This window comes from Balaenoptera ricei, chromosome 11, assembly GCF_028023285.1.
Source record: "Balaenoptera ricei isolate mBalRic1 chromosome 11, mBalRic1.hap2, whole genome shotgun sequence".
NCBI classification, from domain to species: domain Eukaryota; kingdom Metazoa; phylum Chordata; class Mammalia; order Artiodactyla; family Balaenopteridae; genus Balaenoptera; species Balaenoptera ricei.
The window spans coordinates 41,429,155-41,457,133 of record NC_082649.1 but is presented as its reverse complement, the minus strand read 5'-3'; the positions used below and the strand labels follow the sequence as shown (position 1 = coordinate 41,457,133).

The 27,979-nt window shown below is 58.2% G+C and overlaps 1 protein-coding gene across 2 annotated transcripts; it reads right to left on the bottom strand.

The window, feature by feature from the left end:
- Positions 1 to 55: 55 nt before the first annotated feature.
- COL11A2 (collagen type XI alpha 2 chain) lies at positions 56 to 27,897 on the bottom strand. 2 transcript variants are annotated; one of them, XM_059937522.1, is made up of 64 exons: positions 27,816 to 27,897; positions 24,985 to 25,134; positions 24,640 to 24,850; positions 24,002 to 24,164; positions 22,352 to 22,543; positions 20,787 to 20,849; positions 17,755 to 17,814; positions 17,613 to 17,654; positions 17,319 to 17,381; positions 16,961 to 17,035; positions 16,406 to 16,492; positions 16,088 to 16,144; positions 15,868 to 15,921; positions 15,727 to 15,780; positions 15,565 to 15,618; positions 15,333 to 15,386; positions 15,094 to 15,147; positions 14,957 to 15,001; positions 14,780 to 14,833; positions 14,312 to 14,356; positions 14,071 to 14,124; positions 13,833 to 13,877; positions 13,677 to 13,730; positions 13,390 to 13,434; positions 13,104 to 13,157; positions 12,930 to 12,974; positions 12,754 to 12,807; positions 12,285 to 12,392; positions 11,210 to 11,263; positions 10,881 to 10,934; positions 10,737 to 10,781; positions 10,599 to 10,652; positions 10,432 to 10,476; positions 10,240 to 10,293; positions 10,087 to 10,140; positions 9,807 to 9,860; positions 9,307 to 9,414; positions 9,071 to 9,160; positions 8,846 to 8,899; positions 8,533 to 8,640; positions 8,295 to 8,402; positions 8,097 to 8,150; positions 7,941 to 7,994; positions 7,650 to 7,757; positions 7,370 to 7,423; positions 7,065 to 7,118; positions 6,783 to 6,836; positions 6,586 to 6,639; positions 6,134 to 6,241; positions 5,687 to 5,740; positions 5,471 to 5,524; positions 5,301 to 5,354; positions 4,704 to 4,757; positions 4,325 to 4,432; positions 4,177 to 4,230; positions 3,979 to 4,032; positions 3,640 to 3,747; positions 3,433 to 3,486; positions 3,090 to 3,125; positions 2,835 to 2,888; positions 2,455 to 2,722; positions 1,782 to 1,894; positions 1,209 to 1,415; positions 56 to 468 (listed from the first exon to the last, which is right to left on the bottom strand). In XM_059937522.1, exons 1-64 carry the CDS (start codon positions 27,895 to 27,897, stop codon positions 328 to 330), a joined length of 4,953 nt encoding a protein of 1,650 aa, XP_059793505.1. In that variant the 3' UTR covers positions 56 to 327. The 2 variants fall into 2 exon arrangements, with proteins under 2 accessions (XP_059793505.1, XP_059793506.1); XM_059937523.1 differs by lacking the exon at positions 20,787 to 20,849.
- Between the last annotated feature and the right edge of the window lie 82 nt (positions 27,898 to 27,979).

The following is a 27,979-nucleotide window of genomic DNA, read 5'->3' as shown; positions in this document are numbered from 1 at the left end:
TTGTTTTCCACTCTTTAAATAATTAATATAATTACTTTTAAATACAAAATACACAGTGTCCTTTCTCTTCCACGTGTTTGGGGTGATTGGGAGGTAAATTTTAAATAAGGGTCTCAGCTGTCGAACAGGGCACAGGCTCCACGTGGGAGGGCCGCGAGCCCTAGGTGCACCCCTCCCCTGCACTGCCCCTGACTGGGGGCTCTCGGTGCCCTGGCCCAAGGCCCCCTAGATGGCGAGGAGCCCTTCTGCGAGGTGGCACAGAGCCGATGCTGTGGGATTCCAGGTGGGCCTGGTGTCGATGCACAGGGTCAGACAGAGGAGAAAGTCTTAGCCCATGAAGCAGACAGGCCCCAGCAGCACCCCTCCCCGCCTCGGGGGGACCCCCAGGTCCGAGAAGGAGGCGTCCAGCACTGGCAGCTGCTCCAGTACAGGTGTTCGAACCTCCAGCACCGTCCGGCCTTGCTGGGTCTTGAGGGGGAGACACCAGAATGAGAGTGAGCATGGGGGAGGCACACAGGGCCCGCGGACACCCCAACCTCAGGCCCAGGCTCTCCGCTCCTTCAAGTGCCCTGAGATGCTGTTCCTCTCATCTGTGTCCCATGTTCAGACTTTGCTAAATTTTCTTCCTAAAGTTTCTTCCGGAGAGTCAGGCTTGGGAAAGCTGGGAAGGTTGTGCATGTGTGTGTGCATGCACACGCATGCAGTCTTGAGCCAGTCTGAGCAGCTTTGGGTTTGTCTTTGAGATTATTTGTCTGTAGTGGTTGTGTGAGCCTGTGTGACTCCACGGGGACGTGTGTACATGTGCTTGTGGGTGTAAGTGTGTGATGACAGCTGACACAATTCCACATGTGTGTACCTTTGTGACCCTTTCCAGGAGACTCTGGGGATGTATATACGGATTGGGGGTGTCCATGTGCCCTTCCATGGGGAGGGGGCATTGTTTATACCCCGTGTGTGCAGAGGGCAACCTGTGTAACTGTGCTTACAAGCCTGCATGACCCACTCTGGAGACACTGCCATGTGCACACAGGTGACACCCACCTTCCATCCTTCCATCCTTCCATCCTTCCATCCTTCCTGCCCTTCCTGACACCAGGAAGCTGGCCTCCTCCTGCTCTCCCCGAGCGCCCCTGCCCAAAGGGTCTTCCTACCGCCTCCTCCGGCCTGAGTCTGGGACCCGCCCCCACCCAGCTCTCCCTGGTTCCCACCTGACAGCCGTCTCTGAATTCCTTGACGTAGGGGCTGGTCTCCGGGCTCAGCTCATCCTCATTGGCCCCTCGGAGCTTCAGGGGGCCATCCCAGACCTCCCCAGAGCAGGGGTACGAGATGTTCTGGTGGGCTGAGACGCTGAGCAGCCGCAGGAAGGTGAGCTGGACCACACCGACTGGGGAGCCTTCGGAGTCCACGTAAGAGAACTGGCAGGAGAGAGGGCTGTAGTCAAGGATGGACACGGGCCTGCAGAGCAGCTACAGAAGCAGGGCGGCTGAGCCAGGGTCATGGGTGGGGAATGGGTGGGAGGAAAGGGCTGGGGGAGAAACAAGGGGCCGGGGTGGAACCAGGGGATAAATAAAAGGCAGACAGACTTTTGTCTTAGGTTGTCAGGGGAAGGAGATGAAGTGAGCATCAGAAGACTGGTGAGAAGGAACAGAATAAGAGAAGAGTCAGCAGGCTCTGCAGGGTCAAAGGTCAGGGAACTTGTCACACAAACCCAGAAACCACTAGGCCCAGAGGGGGGCTCCACTGTGGTGCAAGGGACAGGGCAGTCAGAGGCCAGATCTCACCTGCGTGACATCATCCCTGGGCGTCACACAGGTTTCCCCTCCTGCCGTAAAGTTGCAGAAAACCCGGAAGGCATCCCGAGCACAGCCCTGGTTGGGGTCAACCCAGTACTCTCCTGTCGAGTGGCGGGGAGGGTCAGGGCCCCCGAGGTCTTGGACCCAAGATGCTCTTTGCCCCACTTCCCTCCCACTGCTCCAACCAGCCGCCCCCACGTGCCCTCCGACACCCAGTCCTCCGTTCCCCCACCAGACCCCCAGAACACAGCTCTGGTTTCCCGCATCACCTTATGCCCCTGTCCGTCTCTGCCTCCCCTCCCCCCAGCAGCACCCCCAGGCTCGCAAATGGAGGGGGTAGGAGCACTGACACCCTCACGCTGGTCCAACGTGTGGCTGTAGGCTTGCACACGTGTCTGTGTGCGTAAATGCCAGCATGTGTGTCCACGAGTCTATGCTTATCAATTCCTGTAGACCCCGAGCAGGTAACGAGCTGATGAGACTGGTAGGACCATGTCATTTGCTAAATACGGAAATACCTCTGACCCAGTTGGTAAAGAGCTGCTGCCCCAAGCCCCTCCACCCTCACCCCCACCCCACAGCTTCCCCAAGCCTCCCCCGACATCCATCCTGCTTGTTTACGTCCACGCGGTTGTTCACATGTCGTGTCCCTGGCACTGACCGTCAGGCAGCTCTGGGTGGCAGAGCTTCAGGTCCTGGCAAGTGCGAGCGGGGCTGTCCTGGGTCCCCGTCGGCCGCCTCATCTGCTCAATCTCCTCCCGCAGGGAGTCCAGGGAGCCAAAGATCTCCTCCAGCCCCCCAGGACTGCCCAGGGCCCCCCCAGTTGGCACGGCCTCATCTTCCTGCATCAGCTGGCTTCCATCCACTGAGCGCCGAGTCTTCTTGGGCATCTGGATGGGCAGGGGCTGGATCACCTCGCCGGGGGGACCCTGGTGGAGGGAAGGGCGGAGAGGGCAAGAGACAGGTCAGGGTGAGGGCCATGCGGAGAAACACCCAGACAGAGGGGGACTGTCAGAAGAGCAGGACCTGACACTGACTCACCGGGTGTCCTGGAGGGCCCTGGACGCCCTTCTCTCCCTTAGGTCCGGCTGGGCCCTGCCAAGGGAGTCAATGAAGTCATGGAGGGGTCAAGAGGTCAAGAATGCAATCAAGGTCACAGAAGGGTCAAATCAGTCTCTGGGCTGGGAATGAGGGGCTCCGCTGGCAGGGAGTATGTTTGTCTTGAAGAGACAGTGTCAAGTCCACCTATGGAGGGCTGGGGGGAGGGAAGGTCAGAGCTGGCTTGGGGTCACTCACTGTGGCTCCTTTGGCTCCTTTGGGGCCAGCAGGTCCCTGTGAAACGAGGAACAAGAAAGAGATGGTCACCACAGGGGAAGATCAGAACAAGGAGAATTGGAGAGGCAAGGTCATGAGTTCACAGGACCCTGGAGCCATCACAAGAGGGGCAGGCATGGGGGACATGGGGACATTCGGGAGGCCCTGGAAGGACAGGAGTGGAAACACTGAAGGTGTAGGAACATATGGGGGACACGGGGGCCTATGAGTGTTATGCTGGCATTGTCATGGAAGCCAGTGGGAGATTATGGAGGGGGGCAGCGGGGTTTAGAGGACTGAGTTGAGGAACAGATGGGGTACTCACAGGGAGGCCAGGGGACCCTCCAGGACCAATAGGGCCAGATGCTCCTGGGATGCCCTAGGAAAGGGAGGGGCCTGGTTCAACTGGGTCCTCCTCCCCTCCCCCTCCCTCACCCCACAGCTGAGTATCCACCCCCCACCCTCCCACACCCCCATGAATCCCCACCCTCACCCCGCCCTCAGACCTCCCAAGACCACGCCCTCTACTCACCGTCTCCCCCTTTGGCCCTGTGGATCCCTGAGGACCAGGAAGCCCTCGATCACCCTTCTCTCCCTGCTCCCCCGGGGGGCCAATCAGTCCAATGAGACCTGGGTGACCCTGGAAAAGGGGCCAGGTGGTCAGGGGGATGCAGAGAGGAGACACATGGATGGGGAGAAGGAGAACCACAGGGGTCAGAGCCCAGAAGACAAGAGAGGGACTTGGGCCGGGTCTGAGGAAAGAGCGGGGGCTGCCACGGCCCTGACTGAGGAAGGGCTCCCCAAGAGCACAAGGCCCCCCCGGAGGTTTCAGGGGTGAGGCTGAGACACCTGGCTATGTGCGGTCACTCACCTTCTCTCCCTTGGCCCCAGCATCGCCCCGGAGGCCAGGAAGCCCTGGGGGTCCCTGTGGGGAGACAGGAAGTCACTCTCTCCTGGGGGAGGTGGGACCACACTCTCCCCCCACCACTTCCCACTTCCTCCAAGGCTGGATGCCCACTGCCCCAGGGACCCCCCCCCGACCCCCCCCCACCTATCCACAGTCACTCACCACAGGGCCTGGAGGCCCAGCCTGGCCTGTGGCCCCGGGACGGCCTTGCTGACCCTGCAGATTTGAGGGGACCACGGGGATCAGGAAGAGTGTCCCCACACCGTGCGCCTCCCCCTCCCCAGCCAAGCCTCTCTGCTCCATGACTCACCACTGAACCCGGGAGCCCCCGCAGACCATCAGGACCAGGTTTTCCTGCTGGGCCTGCAGGACCCACAGGGCCTGTCTTTCCCGGGGCGCCCACAGCACCAGGATCCCCCTGAAACACACCCAAAAAAGTGTCCTGAAGGGCAGAGGAGGGGGTGTGGCTGGGGGCAGGGGGTCCAAGGTGGACGGGGGTGAGGCAGGGAGGAGGGGTCAAACCCCAGGGACCCCTGGGGCAGGGACAAGTATAGGGAACCCTGTCCCCACAGGGGGCTCGGCGTGGAGATGGTGGATGTGGGGAAGGCATTTGGAGGCTGAAGTGTGAGGACCAAAAGGGTGGAAAGATGGAAGGGATGTTCCAGCATCCAGGGCTGCGTCTCCCTCACCTTGGCTCCCTTCTCTCCTTGTCGCCCCTCAGGACCAGGCACACCAGCAGGTCCCTGCAGGTGGAGGCGGCAGTGAATAGCCAGGCTCACCTCTCTCCCCCTCGCTGTCCTCCTGGTGCACACACACACACGTGTACACACACACACACGTGTACACACACACACACACACACACATACCTGCGCATGCACAGGCACAATCACAGAGGCCGACTCACGGATGGGAGAGCCGGTACAGCTGTATCAGCTGTTAAAATACTGAGTAGTTCTGTGCATTTGGTGAAGAGCCTCTTGCCCACACACCACCAGCAAAAACAGGGTTAATCCCTGACCCAGCAGGGACCTCCCCAGGAAAGCCAGCCCCTTCCCTCCGTGTCCATTCTGATTGGTTGGTACACAACACCACCCCTGGCAAGAACAGACAGAATATACAGGAACAAATATACACAGCACACTTACGAACACACATGGTCACACACATACACACCTCACCCAAGGACAACCGGCACACCAGGCGTCTCCCTCCACATCCCACCTGCCACTGCCCCAACTGCCATCCAGCCTGCCCCGCAAGGTCCCAGGAGACCACCTCACTTACCCTCTTTCCAAGTGGTCCAGGAGGCCCATTCTCCCCAGTGGGACCAGGGGATCCCTATGGAGGGAGGAAGAGTGGTGGGTGAGGGACCCCTCAGGCATAGGGCATAGTGGAGGAGAAACAGGGCTGAGGGCCTGGGCTCAGTGGTGGGGTAGGGGTCACCGGGCACTCACAGGCTGTCCTGGCTCTCCATCTTCTCCGCGGTCACCCTTAGCACCATCCTGGCCCTGCAGGGATGAAGCAAGGTCAGAGGGGGCCCCTGACCTGGTTGGCATCACCCCCCAAACTGCCAATCCTCCCATCCCTCCACCTGCCCTACCATAACCCCGGTTCCCACGCCCATGCCCATCGGCCACACAGAGCCCCTCCCCTCCCCAGGTAAGACTCACCCGAGGGCCACCTTCTCCAGGAGGGCCAGGGTCACCAGGAAAGCCAACAGGACCCTGATTCAGAGGGAAACCAAGGGTCAGGGTCACAGCCCCCTAAGCCCACCCAGGGCCAACACAGACCCCCATGGCCACATGCCACACTCTCCCTCTCTACAGGCAGTGCCCACCTGCACCACTTAGGAAGAGGGTCTCCGGCACCCCCTTTTTCCCACCTCCTGCACTGCCTGCCCTCTAAGCCTTTCAGGTTATTAACTAGGGTTTCTCTCACTTTCTCTCTGGATCCCAGACCCCGTACATCCCTCCCAGGAGACCCCCTTCGCAAAGCCTTCCTCCCAGGCATCTCCCACACTCTTGGGCTCCCCAAACTCCAAGATCCTCACACTCACACCCATATCCCCAGATCTCCATTCACAGGGGCCTCCTCGCAGCCCCTCCCCCCAAACTCACAGGGTTCCCTTTGGGGCCATCATCACCGGTGGGGCCCTTAGGCCCTGGTGGTCCCGCCTCTCCTGGCTGCCCCGACTCTCCTTTCTCCCCACGTTCCCCACGTGGACCCTAGAGGATGAGCAGAGGTTACAGATGGTCCCAAAGGGGGTCCCAAAGATCAAAGATCCAGCCCGTGCTTCTAAGAAACCTTCAGCCTCCCCCTCGTGCCTCGCTGACATCGGGGTGCACACAGAAAGTCAAGCCCATGGTGGGAGTCCCTGGCCCCTCTTCCCTTCAAGGAAAGGGGGACAGAGCCCACCGGGATCCAGGGACCAGGCCTCACGGAGAATGACCGGGAGCACAGACTCATGGGCTGCGCAGGAGTTCCAGCTCCAGGAGGTCACAGGAAAGGTGGGGGTGGGATTGAGGGGGTGAAGGGGATTGCAGAGCAGGGCCTCAGAACTACCACTCACCTTGACCCCTGGCTCGCCCTGGACTCCCGGAGATCCTGGCTCTCCTGGTTCCCCCTGCAAGGAGATTGCGGTCAAAAACCTCCACCCCCACAAAAAAAAATCCTGATATTCCCCCTCACTCTCTTTTGACCCCCCCCAAAATTGGCAAAAGTCCAACCCTCATCCCCCCAGATCATCTATGTACCCCTTCCCAGTACCTTCTCTCCAGGGGGACCCAGGTTCCCAACACCTCCAGGGGGACCTTGTGGACCCTGGAAGAGGAATAGAAATAGGGATCATTGCTTATGGGAGGGGGTGCCATGAGGGGGCAGAGCCTGGAGGAGGGCCTGAGGTCAGAGCAGTGAGACAGTGGGAGACCTTCCCAGGGTCCACTGGCTTCTCTTGGCATCTGAGATGAGACTAGAGTTTACAGTCTGGGGAAAGGGAGGCAGAGGACTGGCCACACTGATCTGGAGGGACAAGAGGCCAAGAGGACTCACATCGGCTCCATTGGGTCCAGCTGGGCCTCGAGGTCCTGGGGGCCCGGGTGGTCCCTGGAGAAAAGATACACGTGATGGGAAGGGAAGTGAGAGAAAGTGAGCCGTGGATGCACGTGAGTGGTGGAGGGTTAGGGAGGCAGAGGTCCTGGCGGGGAGGGAGGCAGCCAGGCCAGGGAATGGCATGCAGGGAGCTGGGAGTCAGCGGCAGTGGGCTGCTGGGGTGGGGGCTGGATGAGCAGGGGTGTGCCTAGCGGGTGGGGCTGGAATCAGTTGGGATCACACCCTATGAATGGGGTCCCACTCACCATAGGGCCCACGTCTCCTGTTTCTCCCTTCTCCCCCGAGGGGCCTGGCAAACCCTGCGCAGGTGTACACAGCACAGACCCAGGTGACCAAACCACCTGGAGCACAGCCCTCGGCAGAGGGGTTCCCCCCCCACCCAGATCCCACATACCCCCCACCACCCAGTCCTCTGCCCCCACCTCCCCAGACCTCCTTTGTCAGCAGGGGGCTAGGGGGTCTGGGGAGGACATCAGCTCCAGTGTGACCCCGCCTCTCAGCCCCTGTCTCCACCCCCCAACTCACCTGTAGACCAATGGGTCCTGGGGGCCCATTGAATCCTCTGGTTCCCTCATCACCTTTGGCTCCAAAGTGTCCCTGGGGACCCCGAGCTCCAGGCTCCCCATCTGCCCCCTGAGGTGGGAGGAGGGCAGGACAAGGACACAAAGATGGTCGTGGGTCAGGTGTGTTCTAGCCACAAGCCCCACACAGAGCCAGGCACCAGGCCTGGAGCCCCCCCACTCCCACCCCCAACCCCAAGGGCAGAGGGAAACTGAAGGTGGAATCAAGGCTGCAGACAGGACATCGGTCACTCACCGCGGCTCCAGGCTGCCCCACGGGACCAATGGGTCCAGGGGGTCCAGGAGGGCCCTGGGGGAGAAAGAAGAGTCAGAGATGCCAAGACAAGAGGAGAGACCAGGTGGAAATGAGGTTAAACGCCAGAGGTGAAAAGTCAAAGGAATGGACACTTACATGTTCCCCCTTGTTCCCTTTAGTGCCCTTCTGTCCGGGGTCTCCCACCTCACCCTGGGGGTAGAAAGCAGGTGGGACGTTTTAGAGAAAGGAGTGGGTAGGGTGGGGAGAATAAGCAGACAGGGATTGCGGGCCATGCCCAGACCAGCGATCTCATGGGGAAAGAAGACTGAGTCCAGGGTCTGTGGGCTCCCTCACCTTGTCTCCATCCTCTCCTGCCATGCCCGGGGGACCAGCAGGGCCAGGAAGCCCCACGGGACCCTGTACCCCATCGCGGCCAGTCGGACCGATGGGGCCCTTCTCACCCTGTGAGAAATGAAGAAGGAGTCATGACCCAGAGATGGGTGTCCCCCTCAAACACCCCTACAGGAAATCCCCCGTAACCCATCAGCTCACAGACCCCTCCCCAGCATCTCCCCAGGGACCCCACACTCACCGGAACGCCTTTCTCTCCTGCTGCTCCAGGGGGACCTTGCGGACCTGGGCGCCCTGGGGGGCCAATGGGTCCCCCAGATCCTGCTGCACCTCGCTCCCCAGGAGAGCCCTGAGACAGGAGATAGAGTCAGACCCCTCCCAAGGAAGAAACCACAGCCCACCTACACCAGAGGACCACTGACCATGGTTCCCAGGAGAAGAGCCCAACATCAGATGCCTTATGGCTGACCCTGCCCGGTCCCGCAGCCCCGCCAAAATCCAGATGCCGCACCGCATCCTTCCTCCCCTCTGCCCCCCAGGGACCCCAGACTTACTGCAGGGCCAGGGGGACCAGCCGGACCTTCATTTCCCTTCAAACCAAGTCCGCCCTATGAACCAGAGATCAGAGGCAACAGACATGAGACAGGAAGGGGGGACATGGGGTCCAGGAGATATGCGGGGAAGGATGGGGGGGGGGGGAGACGGGAGTAGGGTGACGCTGAGGGGTGCCGGGAAGCCTGGTGACTTATTACAGGCAGCCAGGTTGGAGTCACACTCACAGCAGTGCCAGGGAGGCCTCTCTCTCCCGGGAAGCCCCTCAGACCAGCGGGACCATCCTTCCCTGGGGCCCCAGGGGGCCCAGGGTCACCCTAAAAGGAAACAGAGGTGATGAGCCACTGCCACACTCCCAAATTGGGCAGAGAGATATCTATTCCCTCAAATCCCCATTTGCCTGTTCTCTTAGGCACCCCAACCCTAGACCCCCAAGTTCCCCCCTGCCGGGCCCCTTACTGACCTTTGTCCCTTCTTTTCCAGCTGTTCCAGTGAGTCCCTGCTCTCCAGGGGGTCCCGGGGGGCCTGGGTGACCTCGCTCCCCCATGGGCCCGGTTTCTCCTGCGGCTCCCTGGGAAAGAGACAGAGAGACTCCAATCTCAGAGCTTTCGCCTCACTCTGTCCACCTTAAAGTTTCCCTTAGAACCCCTTCATGTCTGCCCCAAAGCTCCTGGGAAATTCCCAGAGCTCTCCTAGGCCTCCGCTCTGGTTTTCATTCCCCGGTGTGGAGTAACCATACCACCTGGTGTCCCTGAGGGGACCTTCCTCTTCTCCAAGATGCTAGAAGATGAGAACTGGTTCAGGAAACAGACTGAAATTTGGGATCCCTGCTCCAAATCCCAGCCCCAGGGGCCCAGCTCAGGCAAAGGAGGGGCAGGGGCCCGTGACCGGGAAAAGGGAGAAGAGAGGCAGATAGACTAACTCCAGGGTCTGGGGTCCTTTCTCTCCAGGGAGCAGGCATACCTGGGGTCCCACCACTCCTGGGGGGCCAGGGGGGCCGGTCTTCCCTTGGAAACCCTGAGAGAGGAAGAGAGGAGAGGGCAGTCAGAACACACAGTCAGGCGTGGACATTGTGGCACGGACCCCAGGCTCCCGGAGGGAGGGCAGGGTCACCAGCAAGTCCTTGGCTGTGGTCTGAGCAGCGCTGAGATGCGCTCCACTCAGCCAGGAGGACCTTCCCAGCGGGACTTCCGGACAGGACAGCTCGGGAGTGAGGGTCTGAGGAGGCCGGGGCACAACTTACCACTTCTCCTCTCTGGCCTGGGTGTCCCGGCAGCCCATCCTTCCCAGGGGGGCCCTGGAAGAGGTTCAGATGTCAGGTGAGCTCTAGGCTGGGAAGGGGGATGGGGAAGGATTCACAGAACCAAGGCGGGTCAGAGGTCAGAGGTCAGCTTACTGGAGGTCCTTTGGGGCCAGGAAATCCGTTGGGGCCCTGAGGTCCAGGGAGACCCTAGAGACAAAGCTGGGTTGAGTCAGGAGAATGGGGAGGGGTGCTGGGCAAGGGGCCTCTCCCTGCGGTGAGAGGGAGCCGGCCCCACTCTGGCTCCCTGGGGAGCGCTGGGGAACAGGGGGCTCAAGCCACACTCACCCTCTCTCCGGGGGGCCCGTGGGGGCCATCACCACCCGATGTTCCCTGTGGGGGAAACAGTCAGAGAGTGAGAGGAGCTGCTTTCTAGCCAACCCTGCGGCCAGAGGAGTTGAGGGCAGCTGGGCTACAGGGCAGAGGGGGGGATGAGCCCTGCCAAGACCACCAACCTTAGCTCCAGACTTCCCAGTGGCACCTCGGGGTCCCCGCTGACCCCGTGGACCCTAGAGAGAGGACAGGGGAGTTGTCAGAAAAGCCCCAAAGCACCTCTTTGGATCTTGAGCCGCACGTCTCTCCCCTGCACTCACCGTGGGGCCACGTTCTCCCCGAGGCCCTGATTTCCCTGACAGGCCCTGGTGGGAACAAAGCGGAGACAACACATCACCCAGGGCATGAGGTCCCCGCTCCCAGAGCTGCCCCTCCCTCTGCACACCCACCCTTCCCCAGCTTACACGGGCTCCCTTCTCTCCACTGGCTCCAGGAAAACCAGGAAATCCCAGAGACCCCTGGTGAGGATGGAGGAGGGGAAAAATTGACACGTCACAAAAGGGGAGGGCCAAGGAAGGGCCAAGGTGGGTCAGGAGAGGTGGTGGAGGCAGCAGGGTGGGAGATTCGGGCTCTGCCAATAACTAGTGCTTCTGGCCTCTGTTCCCTCATCTGTAGAATGGGGGTGGGCTAAATTCTCTCTAGGGTCCCCCGCTGCTATGTCAGTCTGTGCTTCCTGTAATTAGGGGTCAGGGAAGGGAAAAGGAGGAGGGGCACATGCGGGGCAACGAATCACCTTGGGACCCTGGCGTCCGGGGTAGCCAGGCAGACCAGGAACACCCAGCTTGCCCTGTGGATGGACAGGGCGCGATCAGGAGCGAGAGGGGCCACGGACGCCACTCCATCCCTGGAGATCCCAACCCTCAGAGATGGGGGCCAGCCCCCACCCAGCAAACCCCCAGCCCCTGGCCCCTCATTTCCCACCTCCCAGGATGCCTGGCTTTTGTAACCTCTCCTTGCTGAGAGTGGATTTTCCCCAAACTCTAGGGCTGGAATCTCACCTCCCCTGTGTCTTAAAATCTGCAGCTCAAGTCCTGCAGGCGCTGTGATCCAGCCCCTGCCTACCTGTCAACCTCAGCCCCATCTTCCCAGCACACAGTCCTGCCCCACCAAGACCGGCCCCCTTGCAGGCCCCCCAACCCCGCCTCACTCCTTGGCTCCACTCTGCACCACCCCGGGGCCCCCCCACCATCCACCCCTGCCCCGTGAGGCTTCAGGAGCTGTCTTGCCAAGGCAGCTGTGGAGCGGAAGTGGGGAGCAGGGACTCTGCAGCCTGACTTTTGGGGCTCAAACCCTGGCTCTTGCCCTCACTGGCTGTGTGATGAACTAGTATCTAAACCTCCTGATGCTTCAGGACTGTAGTAGCGCCCACCCCACAGGACTGACAGGACAAGTTGTCACGGTGCTGGCACACGGTGAGGGCTTGGTGAGAGTTAGCTCTGAAGATGTCAGAGCTCACCTCCTCTCTGACTCTCTTCCTTCTCGGAATGCCTACTGCTCGGAGTCTGGACACATTTTCACTCTGCCCGGCACCTTCAGGTATCCTATGACGGCCTCTCTGCCCTGTCCCCATCAATCTGTTGTAAAGTCTTCACGACAGAGACTTTTCCTTGACTTCTTATGTATCCCCCCCCTTCAACACATCAGTGTCTAGGAGGCGCCATATACACAGAGAGGAGCATAATGCATGGTCATCTTTGATTGACTTGCAGACTTCAGCTGTTGGCACCCCACCCCAACCCTGATCCCAGCACCCCGGGCCCCATCCCCCTAGAGCATGTAGACCAGACCCCTCACACCCTCCTTGTCACCTTCTCGCCCGTGAGCCCAGGGGGGCCAGGGTCTCCAGTGGGTCCAGTGCGTCCCTTCGGCCCCTCGGGACCATCCTCTCCCCTGGAACCAGGGACTCCAATCTCGCCCTGGGTGAGGGAGTTGGAGAGGTGAGTGATAGGGACTAGGGGAGGGGCTGAGCCCCGAGAGGAGAGGCAGGCCCCAGTGAGGCTGAGTGGGGTCGGTGGGGGTCCCCGAAGCTACTGCAGGACAGGGAGCCCCACAGGGGCAGGGAGAGTGTTGTGATTGGCGAGCTGGTGGGTCACAGAGCACGGGGTTGGGTTCCTGCTCAGATCAGGCTCTAGAGGGCGATCAGATCCTCTAAAGGGAGCCTGGAGATGAGGAGTCTGGGGTATTGGGGGGGTGAGGGGAAGGCTGGTAACTGGGGGCTCCAAAGGGGAGGATCATCAGCACTTAGAGTTGGGGGGCCAGTGTGGGGTTTCTACTCACCCTGTCACCTTTCACACCCATGTCACCTTTGAACCCAGGAAAGCCATCCTCGCCCTGAGAAAGATTGGGGTGAAAGGACACCACAGATGATGGAGGGAGGGGGTGAGGCAGAGGTGGACAGAAAGGCTGGTGTGGGGCAGGTGGAGGGGCTGGGAAGTTAGGGGCGCATTGCTCACCTTTTCACCCTTGTGACCCTTCAGACCCCGAATTCCATCCACACCCTGGAATTAGAGTGGGGGATAGAGACCGAGAGATCAGGGGAGGAGGCTGGGCTGGCAGGACCAAGCTCCTGGGGCCCCAGCTGGCTCCCCTGACCCCAGCCTTTATCTCCCAGCCCAGTGGTTCGTTACCTTGACGCCTCGAGGTCCTGGGTATCCCAGAGGACCCTGAGGTCCAGATGGACCCTGAAAAAAGACAGAGCGGCATCAATAAAGGGGTCTCAGGGTGTCACCATGGGGGCCCCCTAGGGGTGGGGGAAATGGAAGTTACAACATTGGAGTCTGGAGAGGGTTGAGGGGCATGGGACAAAGGACTGTCAGAGCCGTGTGATGAGATGAGGAAATCCCAAGGACTTGGAGGCCCAGGGCCTGGGTGGAGACCCCTCCAGGGGATGAGAGGAGGCGTGGAAGATCTCACCTGGTTTCCTTTGGTTCCAGGGGGACCTTCTTTGCCCGGGTGACCCTGGAGGTAGGGGAAGGAGAGCGTGACCACTGGCCCCTGTCACCTCCTGCACCCCTCCCTACACTTCTTCCACCCAAATGCCCCCCTGGGACCTAATGAAGCTGACCGACCATTGGCAGCACCACCAGTGACCTCCCAGTGCAAGGGACACACAGTATGGACACTCACTGAAGGTGCTTGAAAGTCATTCCCTGGGGTGGAAGGTCAAGGGGGATTTGTATTAAGAGGTGGGGGCCACTCACCGGGGGTCCATCTGAGCCAGGCATGCCAGGAAGCCCTGGTTTCCCTCGAGGACCCTGCAGGGAGATGAGGAGGCTCAGTCCCAGCCAGACATTTGGGGCCCACCCTACACCCCGCCTTGGCCCATCCACCATTCCCCCGATCACTTAGTCACTTACCTTCTCTCCATGAGGGCCGATGGCACCCTGGGGCCCAGGGAGACCCTAGACACAAGAGAGAGAAGTCACAGGGGCCCCCCCAGGGGTGGGCCGCTCTCTCTGCCAGCAGCCCCCATTCAGAGCATGAGCAGCAAAGGCTTGAGACCCTTCATTTCCTGTCCCCACCCGGGATCTGGCCCACTGTGGAAGCCCAGGGGAAATCGCTAAAGCTGGGGAGGGGATGGACAGGACCACTCACCTGGGTCCCAGGAGTGCCCTGTTGTCCAGGAGGTCCTGGCTCTCCCTGGGGTCCCTAGAAACACGCAACCAGGCAGGGGTCAGAAGGAGATGGTGACAGAACAAACAGGGCAGAGAGCCGAGTCCCAGCAGGGACAGCCGAGACGGCAGGCGGGGGGTTGAAATGGTGGCAAAGGGAACAGGACTTTGGCAGAGACCCCAGGGGCTAAGGGTCGGGTGGGGTCTCCATGCCCATCACTCACCAAGCTTCCTTTGGGGCCATGGGGACCATCCATGCCTCGGACTCCCTGAAACACGAGAGGGGCATGAGCAGGCTGGAAGGCGGCCCTGGGCCCTGGAGGGACCTGTGGTTTCTGAGGCCAGGCCATCCCAGAGGGTGGGACGGGTCAGGCGCACAGCAGTTCATCCAAAACCTAAGCAAACACAGCCGGTCCAGATCCACAGGGCGTGGGGTTCTGGGGCCCTGGGGCTGTGGGTTTGTGGGGGTTTGTTTTGTTTTTCTTGAGGATTTTTTTTTTTTTTTTTTGGCTATGATGAGAGCCTTTGGTGCACTACAAGACATGGTCCTGCAAGGGCACCAGGGGCTGAAGGCTGAAGCAGGGCTAGGTGGGGGCCAGGGAGGAGGAGCCGGAGGGGAGGGAGGAGGGAGGCAGTCAGGGAAGGTGGAGAGAGGGAGAGGGCAGGGTCAGAAGTCAGGGACAGTCACTTACCAGGGGCCCAGGAATCCCAGGTGGACCTTTGGGGCCAAGGAGACCTCGGGGTCCCTGCATTCAGGTGAGGGGAAGATAGGACCCGCATGGGTGAGAGAAAACGTGTCCCTTTCATGCCCGCGTCCCTCCTCTGGCATCCCCAGGGCCACCCCCATCCCCAAACCCCTTGACACTCACCGACTCTCCAGGCAGCCCCCGAGGCCCAATCTCCCCATCGTCTCCCTGGAGGAGGAGGACATGGTGAAGCAGGCTCAGCGTCCAGACCTCTCCCATACCCAGCCCCCGCCCCTGCCGCCGCCGTCCACAACACTTACCCGATCTCCATCCTCGCCGGGGGGCCCAGGAAGGCCCTGGGCACCAGTATCACCCTGGAAAATGGGTGAACAGGTAAGAGGGGGTGCAGAGCCCCCAACACAGGCAGACACTGACTGTCTTCAATTAACCAACCAATTTCCTTCACTGAGCTCCTGCTGGGACCCTCAGCCTCCTACCTCCCCTCCCCTCCACAGAAGATCTACCCCCTCATCACAACACACCACGCCCCTATACTCACCCTGTGTCCTTTCTCCCCAGGTAGCCCTGGGAGGCCATCAAATCCTCGGTCACCCTGGGGAGCAGAGGGGCAGCCCAGGTGAGGTCCCAGTCCCTTTCCCACCCCACCCCTCTCTACTGTGTCCTGAGTAGGGAGGGGCTGCTTCATGGGGGTACTCGGTTATCCCTAAAAACAAACGAGCTCAGGTGGGGCTGGGAGTTATGGGTGTCAGAGAGGGGCCCAAACCTGTTACCTTCACTCCAGGTTCCCCAGGCATCCCTCGGGCTCCATCAGCACCCGCTCGGCCCTGGGGGTGCAGGGGAGGTGTCAAGAGCCAGCGGGGGCACAGTCCTCCACACCCCATGCCCTGTCTCCCATCCCCCACCCACACCCATCCTACCCCCAGGTCACTCACCCTTCGCCCAGCCTTGCCAGGGGGGCCCATGAGGCCCTGAGGTCCTCTGGGGCCCTGGGAGGGAGAGGCAGGGGCAGGGTTAGTGGGTATAGACAGAGGAGGGGGCACTGGTTTGGGGATCAGGTGGGTGGGGGCTGTCACCTGAGGTCCTAGGTCTCCAGATTCTCCTTTCAGTCCAGGGCTCCCAGGTTGTCCCTGTGAGAGAGAAGAGAGGGTGGCTGTGCTGAAGGACACACCCATCGGTGGCCTCAGAGCCCTCCCCCAAAGAAGCAAAAAACTTGCAACTTGGTCCTTTTCCAGAACTATCCATACCCCCACACACAAATAAAGAATCCCCTATCCCAACACCCCACTCACTCACCAAGGGTCCAGGGCGGCCCGTGTATCCCATGGGACCCGGGGGTCCTCGGAGCGCCAGCTGGGGGAGCAGGGGAGATGGAAGAGCTAAGCAAGAGGCAGCTGGAGAACTCCGGACCCCAGGTCACTTCCCAAAGTCACCCTTGTACCCCTGATCTTCATTCCACTGCCCTGTATCTTCCCCAACCTCCCTCTCAACCCCAAGCCAACCCAGACCTCCGCCTGCCCTACATTCACTCCAACCTACCCTTCCAACTCTTCCTAGAGTCTTCCCCTTCCCACCACACCCTTCCCCCCACCAAGATCCCCCAGCCTTCCTCACCCGTGCCTGCTGCAGAATTGCCTGGGCCTGGGCCTCCTGGGCCGCCACCACGGGACCCTTGTCACCCCCACCACTGCCAAACCGGAACTGCGGGCCAAGGAGAGAAGGTCTAGGGTCTTCCAGGAAATCCACATGACCCTCCCAGCCAGAGGCATCATCCAGTATGTCTGCCCCATTTCCCAGGTTCCAGGACACCACTTCCCCCCATGCCCCCCTCCAGTGTCTCCCATGGGTTCCAGGTAATCACTTAGAGGTTTTCAGAAACTCAACTCCTGTCCTCCTCCTCCACTCTTGAGCCCCTTCTTCCCCAAAGACTCTCCTTTGGTTCTAGACCCCCTGAAATTTAGGATTTTCTGCCCAATTCTAGATGCTCCATGTTTGGCTCCAGGTCATCTAATGAGGCCCTAAACCCTCCACCCCTAAGATCAATCTCTTTGGGTGGATGGTCTTTAGAGACTCCTCCTTGGCGTTCCTGCTCCTCTGGTTCTTGGTGACACAACACAATTCTCCCGCCCTCCCCCCTCAGCTCGTTCCAAAGCCCAGAAGACAACTCACTGGGAGCATGAGGGATGTGCCGGGAGGGCCAGGGGCCCCATCTGATCCAGGGAGCCCTGCTCGGCCAGGGGGGCCCTAGAGTGGGGAAAGAATGAGAAGGATATGGCCACAGGGGATTGTTAGGGTCCTGGCATCATTTTGAAACCCTCCTCAACAGAATAAATATAGACTTCCCTACATCTTTCCCAAGCTCTCCCCACACCCCATGGAGAAAAATGATGGTGAGACACCAGACTACTCCCCTCCCCGACCAGAGTCTAATTCTTTTCTAATGAGAAATTACTGAGCATGGTACCCCTACTGGGTACCAGTGGCTCCTCTGCAGCCCTCCTCCCACCCCCATAGGATGTCCTCATACCCTCTCGCCTGGGTCTCCAACTGGGCCTGGATTGCCTTGGATGCCAGGGGGACCAGGAAATCCCTGAAGGACACAAGAAGAGGGGGTCAGGTGTGGGCGTTCGGATAGAAGAGGGGTATGTGGCTGAGGGGTGGTCTCTACAGAAGAGATCTGGGGATCTGGGAAGCTTTGATTGGAAGGGTGTTCTGAGTTCTAAGAAGGAGGCCTGGGCCTATGTGGGGAAGGCACAGGTGAGCATGTAGGAAGCATCTCTGTGAAAAGAATGGAGGCTAGTGGGTCACAGCTAGAACTCACCGCAGGGCCTTCTGGACCAGGGGGCCCCTCCACTAGCATACCCTGTGGAGTCAAAGGTTAAAAGTCAGAGGCTATAGGGCTAGCACCCCCACCTCCTTCCCTTCATCCCACTGCCCTCAGCTCGGTGACCACAGTGACTTACAGGTTCCAGCACCGCAGGCTCCCCCTTCTCTCCTTTCAGCCCCTGGGGACCACGGGCAGCCTGAGAGAGACACATATGTAACCCCCAGGGGGGCCCATAAGCAGCCAAGACACCAGGACTTCCCCCATCCCTGTGGCAGTCTCAGGTCCTCTGGAGACCTCCTGACCCTACCCCCAAGTCCACCCCTCCTCCTCTAAGACTCCCTCTTCACAGACCTCCCAGGTCTGCCAAGGGAGACCTCAGGGCTCCCCTCCCCACAATTCCCAGCTCCACCTCAGCAAACACAGTCTCCTCATCTCCCTGAGAACCTCTCTCAGGAAGGTCCCCAGACACTTCCTGGGATTCCAAACCCCCAACCTTCCCAAATTCTCTTCTGGAGGACTGCACCTTATTCCCCAAACTCCCTGAGAACCTTAAGAAACCATCAACTTCCTCATCTTTACCCCACCTCACCAAATAAGAATCTCTCTAAGATTGTGGATAGATTTTTACTTGGGTTTAGGGGAAGGTCATGCATCCATATGAGGATCTGATGTAATCTATGGAGTCTTTCTCCAGAAAAGAAAAAGTGTATGCCCTTATGCACAGAATTTTACTTAGAGTTTCAAAGGGTTCACAAGTTTAAAACTCCCCGGAGATTAGACATTCATACTGTAAGTATATCTGGAGAGCAGTCCCCACTGATATCTCAAACTTAGACCTCATAACTGGATTTTGGGAAAATACAGCTCCTGGGCTCAGTTGCTCAAGCCCCAAGCCAAGCCCCTCAAGTCCTCCCAGTTACTCTCCCAGAAAGGATGCTACACCCTTCCTCTGACCCTTATTTATACTTCAAGCCCACCCGTCGCCTCTCTTCCACACTTCCACTCCGATGCCCACTCCCAACTCTGGGGCCAGAACCAAGATAAGGACAAGGAGAATGGAGGATATTCACCACCACCCCCCAACTCTCCCAACAAAGATCTTCAAAATGCCCCCCTCTACCTCCATCCTGATCAAGCAACAGTGATCAATTTCCAAACTCTCCCATATCCCAGATCAACCCTAAATTTCCAGAAAGCAGCATAAGGGAAAGGCAGCAGAGGGTCAAGGGTGGAATTATTAGAGCAGGGAGGGTAGGATGAGGCAGTGGGGTAGAGGAAAAAGATGAAGTGAGTAGACAGGAAATACCCCACTGACAGGGAGTGGTTGAAACATGGGACACAATTAGGGGAGACAGAACAAAGGGACAAACACTTGGAAGCAAGAATGATACCAGGGCCAAGAAAAATTAAACATGGCCAAGACGGCTAGAAAATGAACCAGATAAACAGGAAGTGGTGGGACAGACAGGAAGCAGCCAAGGAAAGAGGATCCAGGAAGTGGACCTTCAATAACAACATGGCTACCACAACCAAGAGAGAAAAGAAATTCACAAAACAGACAGAAAGTAACTCCGGGAAATGGATTATGACAATGAAAGGCAATTCTTCCAGCAAACACAAACATCAAGGCTAGTACACACAGGAAGTGGCCGTGATAAATATCTAGGCCCACAATGGAAACTTTATGATTTGGATGACCTGAGACACATAGGAAGCGGCTGATTATCAAAGGATAAGAGAGCATGAAAAACTAGAGCCAAAACACAAAGAATAAGTCCCTTCCAGTTCAATCTGACACAGTCACCAGAACGGGTGCCATGACTGGAGAAGACAGGAGGGGAGCCATTGTAGAGAAGGGGAGAAGACAGGAGGGGACAGACAGGAAGGGGCCTGTAGGTTAGAAAATGTGATAGAGGAAGTTAGATCATTTGGCAGCAACACGGACAAGAAATTGTTTCGACCAAGAAGAAATGATCGAGACAGACTGAAAATGGACACAAGGTAGGGGCTTATTGACCAAAAGCTTTATAAAATCCAGCCTGATGGAGACAGGAAGTGACCAAGAAAGACAGAAAGTGGCCATAGGATTAAAAAAAAAAAAAAGAAAACAAAAACAACCAATTGCCCTGGACAGAAGGATCCATAGAATAAGACTTTTGGCAAGGGAAGGCAAGAAGTGAACAGAAAATGTAAAACCACTAATGGGAAGTAGCTCACAGACAAGAGACAACAATCAAAAACAACAGGAAGCGATTCTTGTAGCTCCCACTGGAAGTCAAGGATGGAAGAGGAGCTCCTTTCACTTACGGCTCCCAAGTGGGCTGTCTCCGCAGAGAGTGCAGGGCCAAGCTCCGTCTCCTCACGATAATCGTCCCCATAGCCATAGGTGTAATCGTAGGGCCCTGCTGTGGGGTCTGTGCCACCCTCCCCATATTCCTCTGTCAGGAACCTGTCGGCTGTGGAGGGGACCTGGAGATCTGTCTGCTCCTTCCCGGGGATGGGGAGGGAGAGGGGTAGATGGGGGCATTAGGGCCGAGAGGAGGTTTTCCCTGGACCCCAGGGTGTGACAACTTCCAGCCCAAAGGATTCTGAAGGGTAACAGGGACTGGCGTTTTCCTCCCAAGAAGAGCAAGGGGAGCCGTTGTAGAGAAGGGGGATGGCCATCAAAGCCCCCCAATGTGGAGGGAGGTCCAGAAAATGGGCCCGGTTGGAAGAAATGATGGGTAACAAGAAGGGTGGCCAGAGGGCTGGACACAGAGTGGACAGTCCATGGACATAATAATCGATGAAAGAATCCAAGGAATGACCAAAGAAATGGATGGAAAGAGGAGGAGAAGAGGAAAAGTGACAGCATTGGACAGAAAATGGCTCCTGGGAACAGAAATATAACAGAAAGTAAAACCATTTGACACAAACAGGGAGAGGAAGTTACTCCAGAATCAAAGAATAATGGCAGGAGACATGGACACTGGAGAAAAATGACTGTTCTGAGAGAGGAAAGCAGACCGATAGGTCCGGAGTGACCAGGAGACAGAAGGACACGAATGGAGATGACAAAGAGCCCTCTGGCCAGAGGAGGCGCTGGTTCATCAAGACGACGTGGGGCAAGGGAAGTGGGTCACAGATGCCCACCGACCCAGCTGGGGCGAGGGTGGGGGATGGAGTTACCTCCTCAGGGGGTGGCAAGGGGCGTGACTCCAGGTTTCCTTCCTCTTCACCTGGGGTGGGGTCCTAACCCCAGGGGGAAAGTGTGGGGAGAGGAGCACAGGGCGGGAGGAAAGGAGAGAGGTTAGCGGAAAGGGAGGCCAAGCAGCAGTTCATCCCCCGGGGGCAGTGTCTGTCTGTGCTGGGGGGTGGGGGCAATCTCAGATCTTGCAGCCCCTTAGGAGGGGGGACGCTTTGGGGAGAGTGAATCTCCGAAGTCACAGAGGTTTGGGGGCAGAGATCTGGATGCCCTGGCTCTACCTGCCGGTAACCGCTGCCTCTGGTCCTGGGGGGGCCCCGGGTAGTGATGGGAGCTGCCATCAGAGCTGGGCGCCGGGAGAGGGGAGGCTGGCCCCGAGCTGGGCCAGAACCTCCACTTCGAGAGGGGGACGCCTGCCCGGCCGCTGATCTCTTGGCAGGTGGGGTAGGCTTTCGGGGAGGGGTCCGACGCCCCCTGGGGGGAGGGGGAGCCCTGTGGTTGGGGCTTGGAGGCCACTGCAGCAGAGAGACACGGGAGGGGGCAGTGAGGGAATGCCCACAGTCTAAATACAAGGTGGCTCTCCCTGCATGTGGGGAGGGGAGGAAGGTGTCATAGATGTTTGCAAGGGGTGGTGGGGGGAACGGGAGAAGTCTCTCAAGTTTACCTGATAATCAGGGGTGGTCCCCGTAGTCATCACGTCGTAATAGGGGGGCTCGTAGTCATAGTAGAGAGACTCAGTGGACTGGGGTTAGGGAAGGGGCGGTGGGAATAGGTGGGAAGGGGGGGCAGGCAGGTGAGGAGGTGGCGTGGGAGTTGGGGATGAAAGGAGGGGTGGGAGTCAGGAGAGAGAAGGGGTGGTGGGAAAGGGGGATGGGTCCCACACGTGGGACAGAAGCAGACGTGATTAAGAGATTGACCCTCCAATCTTCAGACCACTGACCCCTGTCACTGTCAAGACTCCACCCAATTCGTACCCTCCCTTCCCTTCCCCCCACCAGTCCCTTATCCTGCACCTCCCCGTGCAGGGGGCCAGAGAGAGGGCCCCGTATCCACACTTGCACAGACCTACTCTACCTCCTACTCCTTCCCCTCTTCCCCTCCTGGTCTTATCATTTCAACTTTCTCCCTGTTTCTGCCTCTCCCCTCCTCTGCTCTCCCATCCTCTGTCCCCAGTTCTCTCCCCAACTCTCCATGGTCTAGCAATCTCTTAATTCGAGGAAGGGATGGAAAGCCCAAGGGCACAGTCCCAGGAAGACTAGCAGAGGAGGAGACACAAGGAGGGGACACGGCTCCCAGCCACGAATTCTTCATGATGACTTTTTATTTTTAAATGAAAATAAAAAGGTTGATGAATGAGGACTGGGGGTGGGGGGGGGGCGGGTGATGGGAATAGAGGGTACGGCTGGGGAGGGGCACAAGGGAGGGGAGAACAGGAGCCCAAAATAGGATGGGGAGCTCTGGGACATCGGGGGAATTCCCCTGGGGAGATGTGAGGGTGTCTTCCCTCCCTGGGGTGTGCTGCAGTTTGGGGTTCACCCAGCTCCCTCACCTGTCGCTGGGGTTCCTGGTTTTGTGACCTATGAAGTCTTGGTGGTTGCTGCTTCGGAGATCTCTGGGCTCTGTGAGACTGTTGTCTCTGAGGTCTCTCCCTCCAACCCCCCTCACACTCCAGCTCTTTCTGTTCACAGGATTCATAGGCAGCTTGCACCCCCGGGACGATGGCAAGCTCCTGAACATCACCCTACAAAGACAAGAGGAAGGGACACCAATGGAGGGAGGCAGAGTGGGCTTCCAAGAGACACAGGGTAGAGTCTGGGACACGGGGTCGGAGGCCAATCCGAGATAAGACTATGTAATGGAGAAGGTCATTACCAGCCCTCCCATGTGCACAGTTCTTTTCAGTTTTCAAAGGACCTTCTCATTCATAATCCCACTGAACCTTCACAACAACTGGACAGTTGGACAAGGATTGAAGTCAGTAGAACAAGGATCTTTATGCCTATTTTCCAAGCACATTCCATTCATAAAAGTTCAAAGAGACAATGACTGGTCCGAGGTCACTCGAAGTGGTAGAATCAGGACTAGAATTCAAACCTTCCAACTGTAAGTTCAACTCTTGGCCTACACCCTGCCCATGTGGCCATGCATGAGCCTGTTCACAAGGGCTTCTGGAGACAGTGGCCCAACCTTAGTTGCTTTGACCTTCCAATGACAGTGATGATGAGAATTCTCAGGATCTCTGGAAATGGGGGGAAGACAGTTCTGATTTCCAATGGCATTTATTTGTGCCCACATGTGGTGATAAGCGCACCCTGCATTGTATTCTAGTTTGGGGATACTGTCTCATCTCCACAGTGGAACTGGTAGTTCCTTGGGATGATTGAGATCTGATATTATTCTTCTGTGTTCCCCCTTAGTGTTGGGCCAGCAAGTATTCAGAAAATGTTGACTGGCTGGGTGGGTGAATGGACAGATGGATGGGTGGATGGATAGATGGGTGGGTGGGTGCGTGGGTGAATAGGGGCTCGAACACTTGACTGAATGGGAGCGTTGATGGATGGTGAATGTATGTGTGGGTGGATTGGTGGGTAAATAAATGGGAGGTGCAGAGTAGATACAAACAGTATGTAGGTAGATGGATGGAAGTGAAGAAATGGTAGGGTGGAGAGTGCGGTGGGTAAATGAGTTGCTAGATGCATGCATGTATCCTTCTATGCATGGGTAGACGGGGCGGGTGAGTGGATGGATGAGTGAATAGGTGGATGGATGGGTTAAAGAGGATGGATGGACGGAAGGATAGCTGAATAGATGGGTGGTTTAAAGCAGGGAGTGGCTGAGCAGGGGAAGAATGGGCAGGTGGGAGGATACAAGACTGAATGGTTGAGTAGGTGGGTGAGTGTGTGAATGGATGCGTGGGTGAATAGATGGGCAGATGGATCAGTTGAAGAGATGGATGGATGGGTGGACTAATGAAAACCGAGTGACAGAATAAGTGACTGTGGACAGTCCTGCCACATAAGTGGGCACCTAATTCTCCTACAGAAAAAAAATTAGCCCTGAAGATAGGAAATGGAAATATAAATTTATGAAAGGAAAAGTGAAGGGTAGGACATAGGAAGACAGAGTACTGAGGTCAGAAGGGGAGTGGATACAAGGCATAGAACCAGAAGTCACTCCTCTCTCTGGCTGCTCTGGTTACCTCAAAGACTTCTTCATCCAGGATCTGAGCACCAAAGATGATCACGCCTCGGGTGTCCAAAACTGGATGAGCACTTCGGGGGAGGGGCCGGGTGACTCGCTTCTTGCAATCAATTATGAGGGTGACCGACTGGCCCTTCACAGCCACAGCCACACGGTGCCATCTGGTCATAGGGACAGGGTGGCGGGAGGTTCAAGCAACTGACTGAAGGGGGTAAGTCAAGAGGGCTGAGCAGCCCTTGATGGAAGAGTTGACAAGCCAATGATAACAATAGTAGTAATCACAGTTAACTACCATGTACCGAAGGCTTACAATACACCAGGCACCATCCCATCACTTTCTCATTTGATTCTCACAATTCTATTATCCCTATTTTTCAGACATAGAAACCGAGACTAAAAATAGTCAAGGAACTTGCCCAAGGTACAAGCTAGTCCTACTTGCAAGGATTTAAACTCTAAAGCCCAAACTCTGGGCTAGAAGTGATTAGGCAGAAGTTTGGGCAGTGGGTTAGTGAGTGGTGGCCCACAGGGTCGGCAGGGTTTCCTAGATTAGGGGGTGGGGGCTCTGCGGGCAGGGGCCAGAGGGGAGCTCCTGAAAGGGTAGGCCAGACAGGCCAGAGGAGCAAACTGACTTACTTGCCATCTGCTAGGCTGAGGCCTCGGAAGACGGGCTGAGCAGGGGGTTGAGGCCGTCCAGTCTGGTCCTCGTACAGGAAGCGGACAGGTTGGCCAAGCTCCAGGCCCAGTTGTCGGACGCCCTGGGCACTATAGACAGTCAGGAGGGGAGCCTGGAGGCCAGGGCGGGTCCGGACAGCAGTCAGTAGAGAGAAGTCTTTGGGAAAGCCTCCTGGTACCCGAGAGACACACACAGGTGGAGCGAGAGGCAAAGCAAGACATTAACCCCTTCCCTTCTTGTGTCTGATCCCAGACCCTACCCTGTGACCTCGGTCAACTCTCCCTCCTCCAGCGTGTCACCCATACCTGGGAAGAGCTGGCGGGTGGGTGCACTGAGCTGGGCGGGTCGGGACACTCGGTAAGCCACATCAGCTGGACAGATGCCTCTCGCCCTCCGGACACCGTCAGGGAGGGAGGGGAACCTCAGGGCCCGCAGCACATCCACAGGGCCTGCACCTGGGAGAGTCCACGAGGGTCAGGGGAAGGGACACACTCTCAGGAGGGCCCACACGGGGGACATTTGGGGTCTACAGTTCAGCTTCCTGGGGCTCAAACTCCCTGGAAGATAAAAGTCACCTCTCCCTTATTTGCTCCTGAACGGGGCCTGAATGGATGGAAAACGAAAGTCACCTGGAAAAGGGCAGCGCTGAGCCGGTATTCAGCTCCATGCCCACCACTGTCCCCGCCTCCCAGCCTCTGTCTCTGTCACTCTCTCCCTATCTCCATCTTTCAGCCTATGAATCTCTCTCTATTCTCTCTTAATCTCTCTCTCCCAACTCTGCCTTCCCTTTACTCTAGCTCTGTCACGCTTACTCTCTCTGTCTCTGTATCTGTTGGTCTTTCTCTCTCCCTGGCTCTTCTGTCTTCCTCCGTTTCCCTCACACTCTACCCAGCTTTTCCTTTCTCCCTCTCTTCCTCCCTTTCCGTATCTCTTGGTCTCTGGGTCTCTGGCCTCAGTCCCATGTCTCCAGCATAAACAACATCTGGGCAAACGATCATCCTGGGCACGGGAGGTGCAGGGGGGCCACGAGGGAGGGAACAGAGAAGCAGCTCTGTGGGGAGGGGACTGCAAGCTGCTGGGATTCCCGTGTTTGGGGAGGTGGGGACACCTCTGACCATGCAGAGGAAGGAGATACAAGAAAGAGCCACCCCAGGAGCCGGTGCCCCTGGCTCGGGAGATGCGCTGGGGTGCAGGGGCGGGTGGGGAGCCTGAAGCTGCCACGCGGAGCCGGGGCAGGTCCAGGGCCTGGAGCCACACATCTGTGGATCCCATCAGAGTCCATTGCCCAAAACCCGGGCAAGCTCCCCACACCTGGAACTTCGACCCTGCCCCCACCGCCACCCCCCCCCGCCACGGTCCAAAGATTCAAGACCCGGGCCACCAGCCCTGTCCACCTAGAACTCAGCTTCTGAGGGTTCAAACTCCTGAGAAGACAGAGGTCGCCTCTTCCTCACTTGCTCCCCAATACACATACTTCTCACTCCATCAGCTCGATTGGAAAAATCCCAGAGAAAGTTCCAGCAAAACCCTCATAGAAGTGTGGGGCAGGGCAGGGGCCAGAGTGATCAGGAGAGCAGAGCTGGGTGGGGTAGGTGAGGTGGGGCGGGCAGGCAGAGAAAAGGCCCTTTGAGTCCAGAAGCCGGGAAACCACGGCCTTGCCCCCTCCCACTCCCCTGCCCTAGCCTGGCCCCCACGTGTGGCAGCTCCGCAAACACCAACACACAAGGGCCGCTTTGAGAGACGAAGGGTAAGTGAGACAGAGACACAGAGACTCACAGAGACCCCAGGCCAAGGAGACCTCAGAGGGCCCCACCCTCCACCAAACCCCAGAAGAGTACAGTTCCATCCTATAGACAACCTACCCACAGGTCTGCCCACCCATCTTCCCACTTCAAGCCACATACGTGCCCCACTGTCTCTGGCCTCAATCTGCCCCAGTCTCCCCACTGGTGGCCCCATCGCCCTCACCACTCTACCTCTGGCCCCCAAAACGCCCTTTTCTTTACTCTGATGAATTCCACACTAACCTATTTCCCGCTGGGGTCCCACCTCTACCCACTCAGCCCCCAAATAAGAGACAGTCATCTCAGCCATCCCCCTGCCTCCATGTTAAAGGTTCCCTTTTCTCTCTAAAAAAGACTCCTAGAGTCTACAGACATCCCACACTTCAATTTTCTGTCCCTGAGCCACATGCTCCTCCTATCTTGAAAGTTCTTCCTTCTGTAATCTAATCTAATCCTTTATGCTGATTTTCTGACCATCTTCTCTCCAAAGCAGAGAAGAAATGAATAGTCAAGTTATATGCAAATCAGCCTCCAGTGTTTCCACGGGGGGAGGGGGCTTGCTCCAGCCTGCCTAGTACCCAGGTACTCCCAGCCTCCTCCTCTCCAACATCAAACCCCCTTTCCTAGGAGCCAGGACTTCTGGATCCTGGGAAAAAGAAGGAAAAGCTTGGGATTGTGGATGCCAGGGTCCCAGGGGAGCCCGGCTGGCCAGAGGGGGAGGGGCGGGGCAGGAATGCAAAGAGTTGGCTCCTGCCTCAGACACCTGATCCTGGCCTGTCCAGCGGCCGTCCTGTTGGCAGCCAGCCCCAGTGCTCCCCAGAGCCAGCCGCGTGGCAGCATCGAGGGCACGGGGAGGGGGAAGGGGATCCTGTCGGGGAAGCTGATGGGACAAATAGTCCAGGTATCCCTCCTTTCTCTACTTTCGAGGCTCTGCTCTGACCCAAGGATGCTCCCCCCCCTCACCCCAGAGATACAGACAGAAAGACAGAAAACAGACATGCGCCTCTCACCCATCAACACTGGCATCTACTCCTGACTCCAGCAGTAGCTGGACCACAGTGGCCCTGCTGGAGGACCCCACCATCCAGCCCCACTCACCGCCCTCAGGTGATGCTCTGCCATTCAGCCTTACCTGCCCTCCACCAGTCACTTCAAGGAGGAAAAGAGATCCCCACCCTGGCTCCAAGGAACCCAGGTGTCCTGCCCTCCAGTCTGGACCCCTGACCCCCTCCAAAACCCATTCTTGGACCCAGAAGCTGCCCCCTGCTCCTCAGGCATCAGCTGTCCCCTGTCCCGAGGTGTGCGGAGCTCCAGCCTGATTCCGATGACCCAGGCGCTGGGACTCCCCTTACCTGCCCAGGCGGGGGCCGCGCTCAGGCCCAGCAACAGCGGTACCAGCAGGAGGAGGCGATGGCAGCGGCTGCACCGCTCCATAGCTGGCGCCCGGAACGCCAAGTCCCAGGGACCGCCGGAGGCGCCGGACACCCCGAGGCTGGCAGGAGAGAGCGAGCAGGCT

Coding starts and splice junctions, on each gene's coding strand:
- COL11A2 (XM_059937522.1), bottom strand. CDS start 27,897: ATGGAGCGGTGCAGCCGCTGCCATCGCCTCCTCCTGCTGGTACCGCTG. Junction 5,525..5,686: donor CTGGAGAAGGTGGCCCTCGG/GTGAGTCTTACC, acceptor TCATCCCTGCAG/GGCCAGGATGGTGCTAAGGG. Junction 1,895..2,454: donor CCACCCAGAGCTGCCTGACG/GTCAGTGCCAGG, acceptor GCCACTCGACAG/GAGAGTACTGGGTTGACCCC.